The following is a 16919-nucleotide window of genomic DNA, read 5'->3' on the forward strand; positions in this document are numbered from 1 at the left end:
TAACTTTCCTTCCAAGGAGCAAGTGTCTTTTAATTTCATGGCTGCAATTACCATCCACAGTGATTTTGGAGCCCAGAAAAATAAAGTCAGTCACTGTTTCCCCATCTATTTGCCATGAAGTGATGGGACTGTTGTAGGAACAGGGACCCCATCCAGGGCCCAAAACTGGGCTCTTGTCTAACACTCAGAAGCGAATTGTCTGAGGAGACACATGTGCTGACAAAGCAAGAGATTTTATTGGGAAGGGCACCCAGGTGGAGAGCAGGAGGGTAAGGGAACCCAGGAGAACTGTTCTGCCGCATGGCTCACAGTTTTACAGTGATGGGATTAGTTTCTAGGTGGTCTTTGGCCAATCATTCTAATTCAGAGTCTTTCCTGGTGGCGCACACGCATTGCTCAGCCAAGATGGATGCTAGCGAGAGGGATTCTGGGACGTGGACAGACACGCAGTGTCTTCTTTTGACCTTTCCCGAACTCTTCCGGTTGGTGGTGGCTTATTAGTTCCGCATTCCTTATTAGGATCTCCTGTCATAAAACAACTCATGCAAATAGTTACTATGGTGCCTGGCCAGGGTGGGCGGTTTCAATCAGCATGCTTTCCCTAACAGGACCAGATGCCATGATCTTAGTTTTCTGAATGTTGAGCCTTAAACCAACTTTTTCACTCTCCTCTTTCACTTTCATTAAGAAGCTCTTTAGTTCTTCTTCACTTTCTGCCATAAGGGTGGTGTCATCTGCATATCTGAGGTTATTGATATTTCAAACTTGATTCCAGCTTGTGCTTCTTCCAGCCCAGCGTTTCTCATGATGTACTCTGCATAGAAATTAAATAAGCAGGGTGACAATATACAGCCTTGACATTCTCCTTTTCCTATTTGGAACCAGTCTGTTGTTCCATGTCCAGTTCTAACTGTTTCTTCCTGACCTGCATACAGGTTTCTCAAGAGGCAGGTCAGGTGGTCTGGTATTCCCAACTCTTTCAGAGCTTTCCACAGTTCATTGTGATCCACACGGTCAAAGGCTTTGGCATAGTCAACAAAGCAGAAATAGATTTTTTTTTTGAACTCTCTTGCTTTTTTGATGATCCAGCGGATGTTGGCAATTTGATCTCTGATTCCTCTGCCTTTACATAGCCAATAAACTAGAATTTGATAATAGGCTTGTCTGACTCCAAAGTTCATTCTCTTAATCTTAATCACTATACTGATTTCTTCCTGAATTCTCACATACAGTTGTTCATTAGGTCCTTTAAATTTCATTAATGAAATGTTTCTTGAGTCAGTTCTTCCCTTACTTTGTTCACTACTCTGTTCAGACATGTATCCCATGTATACACTACATGTATACACCACATGTATAGTGCTTTTTTCTAATTATAAATGTGATATATATTGGCTGTAAGAAAATTCATTACACAAAATACTAAGGACTATTTTAAAAGAAGAAAAAAAGGAAAGAAAACTCACTACAGATCTAGATAGTGCAAGTCCCCCAAGTCCAAGGTTCAAAGATAATCACCATTAACTGTTTAGTATACATTCCTTAGTTTTTTCTACGAATGCAGTAGCATATTATGCCTTTTAAAAATGGAATCACAGGTACCTCGGTACAGCAGTGAGTAGCGCGTCAGTCTCATAAAATGTGCTCAGTCCAGTCTGACTCTTTGCAACCTCATGGACTCCAGCCCATCAGGTTCCTCTATCGGTGGAATTTTCCAGGCAAGAATACTGAAGTGGGTTGCCATGTCCTCCTCCAGGGGATCTTCCCAACTCAGGGATGGAACCCAAGTCTCCTACATCTCCTGCACTGGCTGGTGAATTCTTTACCACTGAGACATGGGTTATCTTACAAACGTTTTATACAAAGTTCAAAAGGCACAAAAGGGTATATTATGAAGAATAAGTCTCCCTTCACCCTTGTTCTCCCAACCATCCATTGGAACTGCTGTCACCAATTTCTTGGGTAACCTTCTGGGGACCCATTTCTTTTAATAGCACCACAGCTTCCCACCATGGTGTATCAAATCCCTGTACCAAATTATTTTGGTTTTTCTTTAGATTGTTTCCAATACTATTACCCACTAGGATCTAAATCCCACGTCTATCTTTATCAATCACCGATTAACTCTTAAGCTTGTACCATAATTCATCTATTCACGTCCCTACTGATAAAGAATTGAGGCTTAAATACCATCTGCCCTCCTTGTAGGGCACTTGTGCTGTTAAGCCCTCCTTTTGCTGAAATAGTTTGTTAAGTTCTCCTTCACCAAACTGTAAGCTCCTCAAAGGCAGAGAGGAGTATTCATATTTATCTTTGTATTATCATAGCCTAGCCCCGAATTTGGTCCCGGAACATATAGATACGTTCAAAACGCTTGCGTGTAATAATAATTGAATCTCCGTTGCTGAGTTCGTATATCGATTGTGGGGCTGCGGAGAGACCGGAAAATCCTCCCGGCCTCAAAGAGTCCGGAACTATTGTTGGAAGGACCGTTGTTTCTCCCGGAGGATTTTAGTCGCAAAGCGTGCCCCGCACAAACATGGTTCCTATGCACCGGAAGTACCCGGTTATTTGCTGGGATAAGTTCTTCCGCGGGGCGGAAAAGGTATGTCTGAATGTGTTTCGACTATTTACAGCCCCCTTTCCTTGCAGGGCCTCATGAGTAAGCTGTGGCGGCGCGGGAGCACCTCTGGGGCTATGGAGGCCCCTGAGCCTGGTAAGCGTGGACCCATAAGGCAAGTTAGGCCTTCACATAAAAGCAGTCTCTTTCTTGATCCTTTGAGCTTCCCTCGGGTACTTCGCCACAGGTGGGAAGCAAAAAGGCGGGGCCGTTGTTATGGTAATACCAGAATACTGGGGGGACTATAGGACCCTTCGGGGTACTGGGCTTTTCTTGCCCCGCTCCCATACATCTTTGACAGGCTCTCTTTCTGCAGGGGAAGCCCTGGAGTTGAGTCTAGCGGGTGGTCACGGCCACGGAGTGCACAAGAAAAAGCACAAGAAACACAAGAAGAAACACAAGAAAAAACACTACCAGGAAGAGGAGGCTGGGCCAACGCAGCAGTCTCCTGCCAAGCCCCAGCTCAAACTCAAAATCAAGTTGGGCGGGCAGGTCTTGGGCACCAAGAGGTAAGGCCAAGAGAGCCAAAGTTTTACTTGAGGGACTTTAGAAGCAGGCAGAGACAGAACGAGAAACTGGCTGCAGTTTTCAGAAGACAGAGAATGGATGCTGTGACTTCAGGGCCCAGGTTAATGTAGCTAGAACCCAAGAGGGCGTAGGGAAGACGATGTACTGAGCAGGAGACAGTTGCTCAGCTTACAGAGTGGTTGCTTCTCTGCAGTGTTCCTACCTTCACTGTGATCCCTGAAGGGCCTCGCTCACCCTCTCCCCTTATGGTTGTGGACAATGAAGAGGAACCTGTGGAAGGAGTCCCCCTTGAGCAGTACCGTGCCTGGCTGGGTGAGAAGGATCTAGAGGTGGGGAAACTGGGTTTCTCATTATACCTGGTTAAGGGAAGAGGGTTCGTTCTGAGGAAGGTGAGAATTTTGCGTGTCCCAGTATTAACTTGGACAAATTAAGGTTCCCAATCTGAACAATTCTACTTTTAGCTCTCCAACTTTTACTTTCCAGATGAAGACAGTAATCTGTCCCCCTCCCCACTGCGGGACCTGTCCGGGGGGTTAGGAGGGCAGGAGGAAGAGGAAGAACAGAGGTGGCTGGATGCCTTGGAGAAGGGGGAGCTGGACGATAATGGAGATCTCAAGAAGGAGATCAATGAACGGCTGCTCACTGCCCGACAGGTAAGTAGGTTCGTTCTTTATTCGTTTGCCAAACTGATACTGAGAACTTTCCCTGTCTGGAGAACTTTGCAAAGTAGCAGGGATATCAGCAGTGGAGAAAAGACAGACAAGGTTTCTGTCCTCATGGAGCTAGTATTGTGTAGTAAACAATTTTGAAAAACTGGAATGTTTATGACAAAAATAGGGTGATGAAATAGAAAGTAGAAAACAAACAACATTAGATAGGGTAGTCTGGAAAGACCTGTCTAAAAATATAATGTTTCCAATACCGGAGAGGCTTTCCAGACAGAGAGACCAGCAGGGGCAAAGACCCTGAGAGCAGAACATGCCTAATCACGGTCAAGGAGAAGAATAAATGTGACTATGACAAAAAGCTGGTATGCAGAGAAGTGATATGTTTGGTTTATATTTCAGTAGATTACTTTGGCTTCTTAGTGGTGGTAAACGATAGAAACAAGACCAGATAGGAAGCTATTGAAGTAGTCAGGTAAGAGATGGTGGTGGCTTGAACCAAGGTGAAATGAGTTGGAGAAACCAGACGGATTCTGGATATATTTAGGAAACAGACACTTGTTGGGGGAAGGAAGAAATCAAGGATAACCCTGACTTTTTGACTTGAGCAATTATCCAGTTGATGCTATTCATTGGGATTCAAAGATTGAAAACAACAAAAAGGCCTCCAGTGAACTAGTACAGAGTTTTGGGACTCAGGGCAGGAAGGTAACATTACTAAAGCATTTGTCCTTGAGGGTCAAGGATCTAAAGCTGAAAGTCTGGAGACCTGAGAGGAGGCAGTATGAAAGGCTCCTGGAGACTGTGCTCATTGGACTCTTTTCTCAAGGCCTGCTCCTCAAAACCCTGCTTTCCATGTCCCCACTTCCCCCTCCCTCGTTCTGGCGGAACTCACTTCTCTATTTGCTCCCATCTCCATATCTCCCTAGCGAGCTCTGCTGCAGAAGGCTCGAAGTCAGCCTTCCCCGATGCTGTCACTTCCTGTGGCTGGGGGCTGCCCGGCCCCCGCTCTCACCGAAGAAATGCTGCTGAAGCGTGAGGAGCGGGCACGGAAGAGGCGGCTGCAGGCAGCTCGGCGGGCCGAGGAGCACAAGAACCAGACTATTGAGCGCCTCACCAAGACTGCGGCGCCCAGTGGGCGGGGAGGCCGAGGGGCCTCAAGGGGCGAGCGGCGGGGAGGGCGGGCCGTGGCCCCAGCCCCCATGGTGCGCTACAGCAGCGGGGCACAGGGTTCCACCCTTTCCTTCCCGCCTGGCGTCCCTGCCCCCACGCCTGTGTCTCAGAGGCCATCCCCATCTGGCCCGCCTCCTCGATGCTCTGTCCCCGGCTGTCCCCATCCGCGCCGCTATGCCTGCTCGCGCACGGGCCAGGCACTCTGCAGCCTTCAGTGCTACCGCATCAATTTGCAGATGCGGCTAGGTGGGCCTGAGGGCCCCGGGTCCCCACTTCTGGCTACTTAAGGCCCTTATCCAACCTGGACTCTGAGCCTTCTCCTCTGCCCCTTGTTTTCAGTGTCCTCCCCATTTTATTAAATTTCATCCTGTGCCTTGACTTGTACAGAATTGGGGGGATGGAGTATGGGTAAGCCAATTCCCCATACACACAGATTGCCCCCTTGCCCCCGCCCGCTGCTTGCATTGGCGCCGGGAAACGTCCACCAGGCTCGAGAATGGTAGCCGGTCCGCGCCCACCCAGACTCCAGTAGACTCTCGGGACTCCGCCGCTCCTACTGGGATTACCTGGCGTGGTCAAGCATTTGGCGTCATCCAGAAAATAGGGCTCAAACCAGTCAGCGGGAACTTTGCTGTCCCGGGCGGCCGTTCATTGGTTGATAACGCAAGCCCTGTTCTGTTGTCCGTATTGGCTGTTGTCGCTGTCAGTCATAGCCGTGGGTCAAACCTTCCCCACTCTTTGTCTGTGCAAGCTCCTGTTGTCTGGGAGAGTGGCGGACGTGCTGCTGTAGATTGGTCACAGGGAGAAGCCTGTGATCTTTCCTATTGGCCCATCTGTCCGAGGGTGATGCGGATTGGTGGGACGGAACAACCTGGGTGCTAGTTGGCAGAGCTCTCGCTGGATGGAAGGTCCGGTCGCAGAGTGATGGTGGCGGCAGCGAAGATGGGCCGGGCAGGGACCATGGCGGTGGAGGCAGAGGTGGCAGGGGCGGGGCAGCTGGCGGTAGAGGAGACTGTGGTCTTCAGGGAGCTGTAGGTGGAGGCATGGCTCGGGCTACCGGCGGGAACGGCAGCGAGGAGGCCTGGGGGGCACTTCGGGTGCGGCAACAGCAGGTATCCCAACAGCTCCAAAAGCCTATCACGACAGCCATTTATTTCTCCTTCCCCATTCCTTGCCCCCACCTTTTGGCGGGTGGCGGAGGAACTCTCGGAGCCAAAGGTACTGTGAAATTCCTAGATATGGCCCTTCTACTCTGTGTAAACTTTGTAATGTAGGTGCTGTTGACTTTTGCCTGCAGCTTCATAGATTCCATCCCTTAGCTGCAGTGGAAGCTTGCAGTGACTCTCCAGTGACCAGAGGCATAGTGAGGCCCCAGGGAGGTTCCTTCTGTCTTGCAACAATTACTTGTGATGTTTTTCTATGTGCCTATTGTCACAACAGAGTCTGGCAGCGTCTTTTCTTGAGGGAGCAATTTGGAGAAGAGATGGAACCCAGAATCATGCCGTAGATGCCATCCTTTATCATCCACAGCAATCCCATCTGGTTGGGAACCCTGCTCTGGGTCTCATATTGCTCCTCCTCGACCCTAGGAAGCCTAAGACCCAGGGGTGGAAAGATCCAGCTTCGGAGTGGGGATTGGCAGACCACAGGGAATGATAATGAAGACAGCTTTGTAAATTACCTAAACCGCTTACCCATTATCTGAGACTTTGAGATAGCCCAGTCTTCTGACTTCTGCCAAAACACTCCCTTAACATTAAACACCCTTGGGAGCCAGGCTTGAACGTGAGAGAAGTCTCCTATATGCAGAGCTGAAATCTGCCTTTTTGTATGCCCACACCTTGCATCTTAGTCTCTAGGCTGATTCTTGCTATTCCAAATCTTCCATGCTAGCAGCCCTTCAGATATTTGAACACTCTCAGTATCACCTTTCCCTCTCCCCATAGATTTCTGAGCTAACTTGGCACACAGGAGGGGCTTGTGTATGTGTGTGCAGGGGGTGGGGGTGGACAGTGCCTTGGGCTGTAATCTCCCTTGGTTTTAAGTGCTTCCTTGCTCCCAGCTTCGAGAGCTGTGCCCAGGAGTGAACAACCAGCCCTACCTCTGTGAGAGTGGTCACTGCTGCGGGGAGACTGGCTGCTGCACGTACTACTATGAGCTCTGGTGTGAGTCTTCACGGGGGCTCCTCTTTTGTTCTTCTGCCCACCCGCCTTTGGACTGCAGCCTTCAAGGACCCTTCTCTGCATAGGAGGTATCTAAGTCTCTTCCTCCTCGCCTCCTGCAGGGTTCTGGCTGCTCTGGACTGTCCTCATTCTCTTTAGCTGCTGTTGCGCCTTCCGCCATCGACGAGCTAAACTCCGGCTGCAGCAGCAGCAGCGGCAGCGTGAGATCAACTTGTTGGCCTACCATGGGGCATGCCATGGGGCTGGCCCTGTCTCTGCTGGCTCACTGCTTGACCTTCGTGAGTGACTTGAGGCTCTGGCCTCGCAGTGGTCCCTCCCAAACCAGGAGGTTTGCTTCATTCCACACTCCCTTTTCAGAGATTTCAAAGCACACTTTTCCCTCATAGGAAAGACACCACCACCCCACCCCTGGTTGCCTCCTATCAACCATACCATTCTTTCCTGCAGGCCTCCTCAGCGCCTTCAAACCCCCAGCCTATGAGGATGTGGTTCACCGCCCAGGCACACCGCCGCCTCCTTACACTGCAGCCACAGGCTGCCCCTCGACGACTTCCAGTCAATGCACCTGCTGCTCCTCCGCTTCCAGCTGTCCTGCCCACCATGAGGGAACAAATGTGGAAGATGTTTCCTCCCACCAGAGTGCCCCTCCTCATCAGGAGGGTGAGCTTGGGGCAGGAGTGAGCCCTGCCCCCACACCCCCCTCCTGCCGCTATCGCCGCCTGACTGGTGACTCAGGTATTGAGCTCTGCCCTTGTCCTGACTCCAGCGAGGGTGAGCCAGTCAAGGAGGCTAAGGTTAGTGCCACCCTACGAGAGGTGGAGGACCAGTCCCCTTGTGCACGGCCCCTAAATCCAGCACCCCAAGTTTCTCCTGCAGGGCTGGCTTCCAGTGAAGGGGACATCCCATAAGCAATTTTGGGAGGTGTGGGGTGGGTTACCTGCCCACCAGAAAGCCCTGTTCCCAACTCCCTGGGTTCTCGGCCTCTCCCTGCCCTTCTAGAATCTGAAAAGACTGGAGTCCTGAGAAGGGCAGTGTTTGGGGGACTGTGCGAGCTCTATCCCCCAAGACATACCCAGGAGCCTTTGATCTCATTAAAGAGATGTGAAGCAGCTGCTTGTGGATTTGGGTGGACTAGTGCTCGGCTGACTGCATTGCACTTGACCTGACTAGGTTTGGCAGGGACAGTCAGTGGCCACTTTTTCCACCTTCTCTGAAGGAGAGCAGCCCTAAGGCCTGGACTGAGTTAAGACCTCTTGGTGAGGCAAAGCTGGCAAAAGCAATGGAGTCTGGCATGGTTTTCCCTTTTATTTAGAAAAATAGACTCTGAATTCACATTCACCCCAGGGCTATGTGGGATGTCAGTTAGGAGACACCTGAGATGAGCTGAGGAGGGTTTGAAGCACTGGTATCTGACAGCTAGGGGCAGAAGTGAGAGACTTGTCCCTCTAATCCAGAATGGAATAAGCGGGCTGGCTTCTCCTCCCACGCTCCCCCTTCAGTAGTCTTCAGCCATGGCCAGTAGGACAAGGCTGGTCCAGCCCTGGAAAGGGCGGCAGCCCATGCCTCGCCCATCCTGGTCGCTGTACTGCTCCCACAGGAAGCCTGTGGCCTGGTACTGCCGTCTCACATTGTCCACCAGATTGGCACGGAGCTCTCTGTGGAGCCTGGCAGCACGGGCCTGGTGGGGACCCTCCAGATGCCCGTAGTAGTGCAGAGCCCCCAGTGCCAGGTAGTTGACATTGAGCCACACAGCCCCTCGCCAGTAGGGAGGATCATGCTCTGAATTGCGCTGGCTGTAAAAGGGGCTGGACGCTGCAAGAGAGCGCAAACCAAAGGGGCTCCAGAGTTGACGCCGATCAGCTAGAACATCCAGCATGGGTCCAAGGCGAGGTGAATTGGGATCCAGCAGCCGCAGCAGAAAGGGGAAAAGACTGACATAGCCCAAGGCATCCACAAACTGTAAGTGAGGGTGGGGCCGGCCCACCACCCGCATCAGCCCCTGAGGGGGCCGAGGCTTCAGCTGCACTGCTTTTGTATGGTTCCCAAAGTCTGCGAAGACTCCTAGCTCTGGGGCCCAATGCAGCTCATCCAGGCTCTCCTCTGCTTCCAGGGAGGCAGCCAGTGGGCCCAACTCTGCAGCCGCCTCAGCCTCTCCCAACTGCTCAGCTAGCCGCATCAGCACACGGGAACCTAGGGCCACCCAGCACCACAGATCCAGGTGCCGCTCACTGGCCGAAGGGTGTGAAGCCCGGGGGTAGTCATCCAGGCCTGAAGGCAGCGTCTTGGGGTTTAGTAGGGTTGGTAAGGCTGGGTCCCGGCCGCGCCAGCGGTAAGATAGTGGCACTGGCCCTGCCTGGCTGTGATGAAGCCAGGAGAACCAGGCACGCAGGCGAGGGAAGGCCCTGCGGAGGAAGGCCAAGTCGGCAGGGTCACCACCGTCTAGCATGTGGGCTACAGGCAAAAGCAGAGTTGGAGGGTTGGCATGTGCTGTCCTTTGCACCAGGAACTCTGAGGGCACCCGGGCTCGGGCCTCATCCCCCAGCACCTGCTCCCGCCCAATCCAGCCGTCGGCATTAAGCAGCCCCAGCCAGTGGCCTATGGCTTCCCGGGTGAGCCGGGGATCCCACCGTTGGATCACCAGCTGGTGAAAGCCCTCATCCCAAAGGAAGCCTCTTGGGAAGAACGACCGAGAGGGCACTGCTGTGAAAAGAGGGACAGATGGAAAGAGGACTGGGTCCACCTTCTGCTCAGACCCCTCAACTTCCATGTCTGGCAACACCAGACCCTGTCCATAGAAGTAGCCAATCCCACCAAGAAGGCCACTGAGGGCAGCCTGACCCAAAGCCTGCTCCTCAGGGCTCAGGCCCTTCTCCTTTAGCCGGAAGGTCTTTTCAAAGCGCTCTCTAAAGGCTTTGGCATGGCTTTCCAGGGTGTGGGTCAGCAGGCTGCCTGCCAGCTGCTCTGGGGCTTGGCTGCCTCCTGTCCGGGCACTGCCTGATTCAAACACCAACTCCACAGAAAAGGGGACTTTCAGTGTCACCTGTTGTATCAAAAACTGCCCTTGTCCCTGTCCTTGCCCACTCGGGCCTCTGTCGTCCCACTTCAGAGATCCTGGCAAGCCGAGGTAGCGTTCAGGGGAAGCCCCGGGGGGCCGGTGCTGAAACCAGTGATTTAGGCGACTCTTCACCATCTCTGTCAGCAAGGGAAGTCCTGGGTTGGAGGACCAGAAGACATTGTAGCTTGAAAGGAAGAAGAGAAACAGGAAATATTATGCAGGAGGAAGCGGTGAGGATTATAAAGAGAAACGAGGTGATGAGGAGTCAGGATGGGAGAGTCTTGGCAATGCAGGGAACACGGGGCCTAGTGAGAAGGTGAAAGGAGGGTAGGGTTGAGGAGAAGGAAATCAGACTAAGTCAGCATCCATACCACCCCTCCCACCATCCCATACGCTCTTCCCCAGTTACCTGCCATACTTGGGGGTGGTATCTCCTGGACTGGTTGGTGCCAGAAGTGTAAAGCGGAAGTCACCAAGCTCACTGGTGTGCCCACTGATGAACTTCAACTGCCCCTTAGCCCCAACCTCTGGCACAAGGACTTCTTTGCCGTCTGTTACCACATAGAAGAACAGGGACACCAGAGGGCGGGCAGAGGTCCCTGAGGCCTGGGTGGCCAATGCGGAGAGAAAAACACAGAGTGAGGTTAGCAGGCCTTCCCCTGAGAAGCAGCCTTAGGGAGGGGGACGGCCAGGGAGAACAACATACATCTAGCACTGTCAAGGGTCACTGAGAGGAAGCACCAGTGGGATAAAGAGCTATGCTCAGCTCTGGGAAATAATAGTACTTTTGTGCCATGTACTGGGCGAACTCTACATATTACTGGTATTTCCTTTAATCCTTAACAATTCTGTGAATTAGGTGCTATTTTTATTTACAGCTTACAGACAAGAAAACCAGGGCTCAGAAAAAAGAGATGGTCATACAGGCAAGTGTTTAAGGCAAGCAGCAAACTCAGAGCCCCTTCTGTTTACCCCCACTTTATCCTGCATTTGCAGGCGGCAAAGAAAGGGTGGAGGAAGGCTGGACTGGGGGAGGGGTGTCCTGAGGGCCCTGACCTGAGGCTCTACAGTCACTCTCCAGCTCCAGTCCCCTCCGTGCTGACCCCCAGGCCTCTTGACGAACTCAGTGGTGAGCCTTAAGGCCCCATCCTGGATGTGTTGCCGCCCGAAGGAGACACCGTCGTGGAACTCCCAGCCATAGGGACCCACGCCGTCCCCCTGCTCACACGTGTGCCTGAGCTTAGGGGTCCCTGGGGTGGTGCCTTGCTGCGCCCACATCAGTCCTGGGGGTAGAATGGCCACGTAAGTCAGAGAGCTCTTGTCCCTCTGGGTCGCCGATTACTTCAGGGTCATCCCTCCTCATAACTCTCCTGAACCACTCCTCACCACCCTTGATCTGGCGCGAAGCTAGGGTTCCCAGATTAAATGCCCGCCTGCCTGCCCGCCCCGGGTCCAGGTTACCGGTGAGGAGGGGCTGCGGGCTTCGGGTCTTCATGCCGAAGTAGACGTGAGGGCGGTAGGTGCCCCAGAAGAGGTCCGGAGCCACGGTAGGGCTGGAAGAGTTGGGAGGCAGCGCCGGCGGCGCGGAGTGCAGCATGACAGCCCGCCGCGCACGGTACCACGCCAGAAACCAGCGACCGGACAGGCCCAGGGCCAGAGACAGGACCACTACCGCCAGAGCCGCGCCCCCAGCCCTGCCGCCCCGGCCATCCCGCCGTGCGGGGCCTCCCCGAGCCGCCCTCTCTGCCATGCGCGCTCCGTCTGCCGGCGCTCCGCGGCGCCGCCGCTCGCCCCGAGCCATCCTTGCACAGAAATCGTCGTCGCGGGGACCCGGGAAGATGGCAACAGAGCCCGGGCCTGCTTTGCCTCCTAGGCTTGCGCGGCGCCTGGGGCGACCACCGATGTGTCAGCTGCCCCTGCCGGCCGGTGCCTACAGCTCGACTTCCGCCTCCTCCCGGAAGTCCCGCCCCGCCACGTCAGGTTAAGCTCCACGACCCGGAAAGGCTGTCGCCCTTGTGGCGTAGGGTTGATCTCGGGGGTGGGCCTTTTGAGCTGTGTCCACTGGATCAGGGTTTATTTGGCCTTCTCAGAGTTCACAGGCTAGTAGGAAAAACCAACCTCACATTTGTCTTTTTTCCCCTTTTAGTGAATTTTATATATTAAGAGCCTGAGACCCCATCCTGTTTTACTTTTAGCTTCTCCCCACAGCGCTCCAGTCTTGGGGCTGAAAACCGTGACCTAGAAAGTTCAATAAGCTGGCCCTGGCCACAGAGCTACGTGGCTAGCTTGGAACCTAGGTGTATCTGAATCAGACTGCACCATATTGTCCACATATCTATGCCTTCTTTCCTAGTGAAATGGAGTGAATACAAGAGCATCTTTCCCAGCAGTGTCTTTAAGCCTCCCTCTGACTTTTGCTGTGGCATCTCCGGTCTAGGGTTCTTAATTTAGATGAACCCTAAAAGGACCATAATGGTGCTGTGTATACTTTTTTTTTTTTTCTTTTAGCCTTTTCTACAACCCAAGAAGCAAAGGTGCTTAGGGGAAAGATTGCTCATGTCCAGGTCAGGGAAGGCTGTAGCAAAGAGGTGGCATCTGCACCTGATGTTGACGTAGAGTCAAGGTTACATTAAAAAAAAAATTTTTTTTTTTCTTTTTGGCTGTAGTGGGTCTTCCTTGCTGCACACGGGTTTTCTCTAGTTGTGAGTAGGGGCTACTCTTCATCGTGATGCATGGGTTCTCACTGCTCTGGCTTCTCTTATTGTGCAGCTGGGGCTCTAAAGTGCAGGCTCAGTAGTAGTTGTGATGCAAGGGCTTAGTTGGCTAGGGCATGTGAGATCTTCCCAGACCAAGGATTGAATCCGAGTCCCCTGCATTCCAAGGTGGATTCTTAACCACTGGACCATGAGGGAAGCCCTACTCTTTTTTTCTTGTTAAGAGGGTTTTAGGGGAAAAAAAATTATTTGGTTGTACCAGGTCTTACTTGCAGCATGCAAACTCTTAGTTGCTGCATGTAGTATCTAGTTCTTTGGCCAGGGATCGAACCCAGGCCCCCTGCCTCAGGAGCAAGGAGTCAACCACTGGCCACTGAATAAGTCCCAAGGTTACATTTGATGATGGTTCAGAAATGCCACTTGGATTCATAGTTACTTCTCATCAATAGCTCAGCATAAAAGGTGTTTTCATAAAGTACAAATTTCTATCATCCTCTAAAAAAACCCTAATCCACATTTATGTTTTTCTAGCTATTATCACACCTACCATCCTAACTTTAATTATACAAAATTAACACTTTATGCTGCATGCTCACTTATTTCACTGTAATCTGACCTCTGGCCCTGCCCTCTAGTGGCAGACTTTTCACTCATTAAACAATCACCTTCTGACCAAATCGAATGGGTGGTCCTTTCTTGCTACCACTGCACCTGGTCCATGTCTGTATTTTAGCACTTGGTACACACCTGAACTTCACTATTCATCCTTGAATCTCAGTAATAATAATCAGGTCAAGTCAGAAGGTTAATGCTAAATATTTGTAAATTCAACACATGTTTATTGCACACTGCGTATCAGGCACTAAGCAGAGTGTTGGTGACACAGAGAAAAGGGTCCCAACCTCAAATTCACAATCTAGAAGCACAGTGCCAGCAGTCAGTCCAGGCTTAAAGCAATGTCTGAGCCTTCTGTATTTGTACAGATCAGTCGTTCATCAGGTCAAAGATAAGAGGTTAACCATAGGCGTGGAGAATGCAAATCTAGGCAGTCGGTATCCTTTCATCACTATATAGAGGCTTGTAGCGTAAGGCCTCTTAGATGTTTACGTTATGCTCACCCAATCTTCCAGGCAGTTTACAGACATCTATTTACTTATTTGCATGTGGGGATCTTAGTTCCCAGACCAGGGATTGAACCAGTGCCCTCTGTGGTGGAAGCACAGAGTCTTAATCACTGGACTGTTAGGGAAGTCCCAGATATCAATTCACTTAATCCTCTCAACAGTTCTATGAGGTAGTACTATTATCCCCATTTCACAAACAAGGAAATAGGCACTAAGTAATGTGTCCAAAGTTACATAGCTACTTAAGGGAAAAGCTTAGGATTTCAATCCCAGACATTCTGGTTTTTACTACACTTGATTGCTCCTGATAGTTTTTCTTTAAAGGGAGAGGGGAGAAAACCAGTCCTTTGAAGATATCACAGTTTTAAGCAGAGAAGTACCATAGTAATGTGGTAGTAGGATATATCTGGCAAAGTACATAGCAGCCAGTGTCCAGAGATTCTTGATTGCATGGCTGAACATTCTGAAGTTATTCACTATTATTATTATAGTTATTCACTATAACTTTAAACCAGTGGCTATCAAGCATTTTTTTCTTACAACCTATGGTAAGAAATAATTCTATACTGCAACCAAGTACAACCAAGTAAATACACACTTTATATAACTATATTCATGACTATATACTTAAAACTTAGGTTTCTTAAAGAATACTTCCCAGTCCATGTGCCATGCACTCTGACACTTTTATTCTATTTTACTGTTTTTCTAAAGGTTGATTTAACCCGCTAAATTGACTTCATGATCCACAGCCATAACCTAGTATTAAAAACAAGTTTAGGCACTGTTCTCTGAAACAAGTAATGAAAGTTAGTCAGTCACTCAGTCGTGTCCAACTCTTTGTAACCCCATGGACTGTAGCCCAACAGGCTCTTCTGTCCATGGAATTCTCCAAGCAAGAATACTGGAGTGGGTTGCCATTTCCTTTTCCAGAAACAAGTAGTAGTAAGACATAAAACCAATGCTTTGGAAAGATAAAATTAAGGAACGAAAATGGTTAGGAGAAAAGGAGACCAGGTGAGAGAATACAGCAATAATACAGGAGCATGAATGGTAACGGAGAGAACATTTCAGGAGATTTTGTTTAAGACAAAATATTCTGAACTTACTGACTGAATATGCAGGGAAAGGGAGTGGGCAGAACCAGAAATAAAGCTGTGGTTTCCAGCTCAGGAGGCTGAGCAGACGAAGTGCCTTTTAAAGGAATAAGGAAGTCAGAAGAGGAGGCAAGTACAGTTGACTCTAAAACAATTGGGGTGGGGAAGGGAGTTAGGGGCTCCATTCCTTCAGCGTTGAGACGAGGGGGATAACTTTACAGTCAGCATCAATGATTTCACAACTGCAGATTCAAACAACCACAGATCACGTAGTAATGTAGTTATTTATTTTAAACACAGGCACATAGGAGCACCCCTGCAGTTCAAACCTGCTGTTGTTCAAGGATCATTATAGACAGTATACAAGATTATCAGTTTTATTTTGGACAAAGAGTGTTGCTGGAATTTGGAGAAAACTGGTAGTAGGTACCCTGACTATATAGCACAGAAATTAAGATTAGAGCCAAACAGAAATGTAGGATTTAACCCAAGAGGATAGTTCAAGTCATGACAGAAGACAGGATGCCCCAAAAATAAGAGAAAGGAGAGTAGTACACTTTTATGGTTAAGAGAAGACAGGGACCGACAGGAAGAGAAGTTCCACAAGGAGTGAATTAAGAACGGCAAATGGTACTGAAATGGAAAGATGAGGACTGAGAAAACAGCATTTCTAGTAAGAGTAAGAAGTACCTTGAATAGTGGAAGGAGAAGCCAAATTCAAAAGGGCTAAGCAGTGAGTGATGGTAAGAAACTGAAATAAATTCAAATTTGTCCGCACCCCTCCCATCTTTTCTCGTCCCAGAAACACTGGTTAGGTTTGTAGTCACAGGCCTCTTTTCTTTTTTTGGCCTTCTGTGGCCCTCCAGATAGTGATTTCAGTAATTAAGTTCTTCTTAAATAAGTGTCCCTAGCAGTCTTAGGTTAAAACCGGATTGGTCTCTTCTGTGCTGTCAGCGCCCGGTACTGGCGCTCTGCTTGTCCCCGCTCGCCGCCACGCCCCTGGCCTGGATGTGGGACGCGAAAGCAGTGAGCATTTCCCGGGCGGTCAGGTGAGCGCCGCGCATAATCAACCGATGGCCGTCTCCTGGAGGGAAAAACACGAGTCAGGCACCAGGACTGCGGGGCCAGGGCCGAGGGCTCGCGACTCCCGCCCGACTCCCAACAAGACCCACCGAACAGCACGTCCACGCAGGGCTCGGAGCCATCGTGCCTCACGTCAGCAATCACTGAGCAGTTGAGGTTCGTGCAGCGAACTTTCTCGCTGCTCACCGCCTGGAGAAAGGTCCTGCGGTGAGAAAACGGCGTGAGCGCCGGGCAGAAGGGACTAGGTCCCCCAGTGGGAGGGAGGCGTGCCCCTCCGCATCCGCACCGCTGCCCCTCGTACCTCGTCGATTCCACGTTCTTCTCGAAGGGGCAGAACTGAACCCGAACCTCCTTGACCGAGCGGAGTCCCAGCCGAGCCAAGGCCGCCGCCATGGTGACACCCGCCCCGGAAGGACTCTTGGCTGGCGGAAGTGTATCTAGTGCGAGAGTCTGTGAGCCGCGGCGCACTTCCGCAGTCACGGACCTCCGCTCGGTGCGGATTCTCCGCCTGGGTTGGCGGTGCTGGTCCCCCAAGCGCCGCCCTGGGCTCCCCAACCGAGAAGAGGAGGAACGCCAGGAAGGAGAGAGACGGTTTCGGCACAGGGTATGGAGGGCCCAAAGTACGCGCTCAATAAACACTACCTGAAATCAATAGCCCTCTTGTACCATAGTGAAGG

General features: G+C 51.0%; 4 protein-coding genes across 4 annotated transcripts; 2 read left to right on the forward strand and 2 right to left on the reverse strand.

The window, feature by feature from the left end:
• Positions 1–2603: 2603 nt before the first annotated feature.
• Positions 2604–5359, forward strand: INO80B (INO80 complex subunit B). The gene is made up of 5 exons (XM_065929604.1): positions 2604–2716; positions 2937–3129; positions 3342–3460; positions 3632–3801; positions 4743–5359. The coding sequence occupies exons 1-5, from the start codon at positions 2608–2610 to the stop codon at positions 5271–5273; spliced, it is 1122 nt and encodes a 373-aa protein (XP_065785676.1). The 5' UTR covers positions 2604–2607; the 3' UTR covers positions 5274–5359.
• A 142-nt stretch (positions 5360–5501) lies between these two features.
• Positions 5502–8278, forward strand: WBP1 (WW domain binding protein 1). Its single transcript, XM_065929605.1, has 4 exons — positions 5502–6098; positions 7049–7151; positions 7271–7447; positions 7617–8278. The coding sequence occupies exons 1-4, from the start codon at positions 6030–6032 to the stop codon at positions 8075–8077; spliced, it is 810 nt and encodes a 269-aa protein (XP_065785677.1). The 5' UTR covers positions 5502–6029; the 3' UTR covers positions 8078–8278.
• Positions 8279–8460: 182 nt separating this feature from the next.
• Positions 8461–12168, reverse strand: MOGS (mannosyl-oligosaccharide glucosidase). The gene is made up of 4 exons (XM_065929606.1): positions 11686–12168; positions 11281–11507; positions 10634–10830; positions 8461–10408 (listed from the first exon to the last, which is right to left on the reverse strand). Exons 1-4 carry the CDS (start codon positions 12023–12025, stop codon positions 8665–8667), a joined length of 2508 nt encoding a protein of 835 aa, XP_065785678.1. The 5' UTR covers positions 12026–12168; the 3' UTR covers positions 8461–8664.
• Positions 12169–15424: 3256 nt separating this feature from the next.
• MRPL53 (mitochondrial ribosomal protein L53) lies at positions 15425–16791 on the reverse strand. Its single transcript, XM_065929610.1, has 3 exons — positions 16544–16791; positions 16332–16444; positions 15425–16243 (listed from the first exon to the last, which is right to left on the reverse strand). The coding sequence occupies exons 1-3, from the start codon at positions 16633–16635 to the stop codon at positions 16110–16112; spliced, it is 339 nt and encodes a 112-aa protein (XP_065785682.1). The 5' UTR covers positions 16636–16791; the 3' UTR covers positions 15425–16109.
• Positions 16792–16919: the final 128 nt, after the last annotated feature.

Source organism: Muntiacus reevesi, chromosome 3 (assembly GCF_963930625.1).
Source record: "Muntiacus reevesi chromosome 3, mMunRee1.1, whole genome shotgun sequence".
Classification (NCBI taxonomy): domain Eukaryota; kingdom Metazoa; phylum Chordata; class Mammalia; order Artiodactyla; family Cervidae; genus Muntiacus; species Muntiacus reevesi.

Bases quoted from the DNA above. Each gene is read 5' to 3' on its own strand.
- INO80B (XM_065929604.1), top strand. From the start codon at position 2,608: ATGTCTGAATGTGTTTCGACTATTTACAGCCCCCTTTCCTTGCAGGGC. The intron at 2,717-2,936 runs GTAAGCGTGGAC...CTCTTTCTGCAG, and splicing joins TATGGAGGCCCCTGAGCCTG to GGGAAGCCCTGGAGTTGAGT. The intron at 3,130-3,341 runs GTAAGGCCAAGA...GCTTCTCTGCAG, and splicing joins CAGGTCTTGGGCACCAAGAG to TGTTCCTACCTTCACTGTGA.
- WBP1 (XM_065929605.1), top strand. From the start codon at position 6,030: ATGGCTCGGGCTACCGGCGGGAACGGCAGCGAGGAGGCCTGGGGGGCA. The intron at 6,099-7,048 runs GTATCCCAACAG...CCTTGCTCCCAG, and splicing joins TTCGGGTGCGGCAACAGCAG to CTTCGAGAGCTGTGCCCAGG. The intron at 7,448-7,616 runs GTGAGTGACTTG...TCTTTCCTGCAG, and splicing joins TGGCTCACTGCTTGACCTTC to GCCTCCTCAGCGCCTTCAAA.
- MOGS (XM_065929606.1), bottom strand. From the start codon at position 12,025: ATGGCTCGGGGCGAGCGGCGGCGCCGCGGAGCGCCGGCAGACGGAGCG. The intron at 11,508-11,685 runs GTAACCTGGACC...TTCTACCCCCAG, and splicing joins CCCGCAGCCCCTCCTCACCG to GACTGATGTGGGCGCAGCAA. The intron at 10,831-11,280 runs GTCAGGGCCCTC...TTGGCCACCCAG, and splicing joins GAGTGACTGTAGAGCCTCAG to GCCTCAGGGACCTCTGCCCG.
- MRPL53 (XM_065929610.1), bottom strand. From the start codon at position 16,635: ATGGCGGCGGCCTTGGCTCGGCTGGGACTCCGCTCGGTCAAGGAGGTT. The intron at 16,445-16,543 runs GTACGAGGGGCA...TTCTCACCGCAG, and splicing joins AAGAACGTGGAATCGACGAG to GACCTTTCTCCAGGCGGTGA. The intron at 16,244-16,331 runs GTGGGTCTTGTT...TTTTCCCTCCAG, and splicing joins CTGCGTGGACGTGCTGTTCG to GAGACGGCCATCGGTTGATT.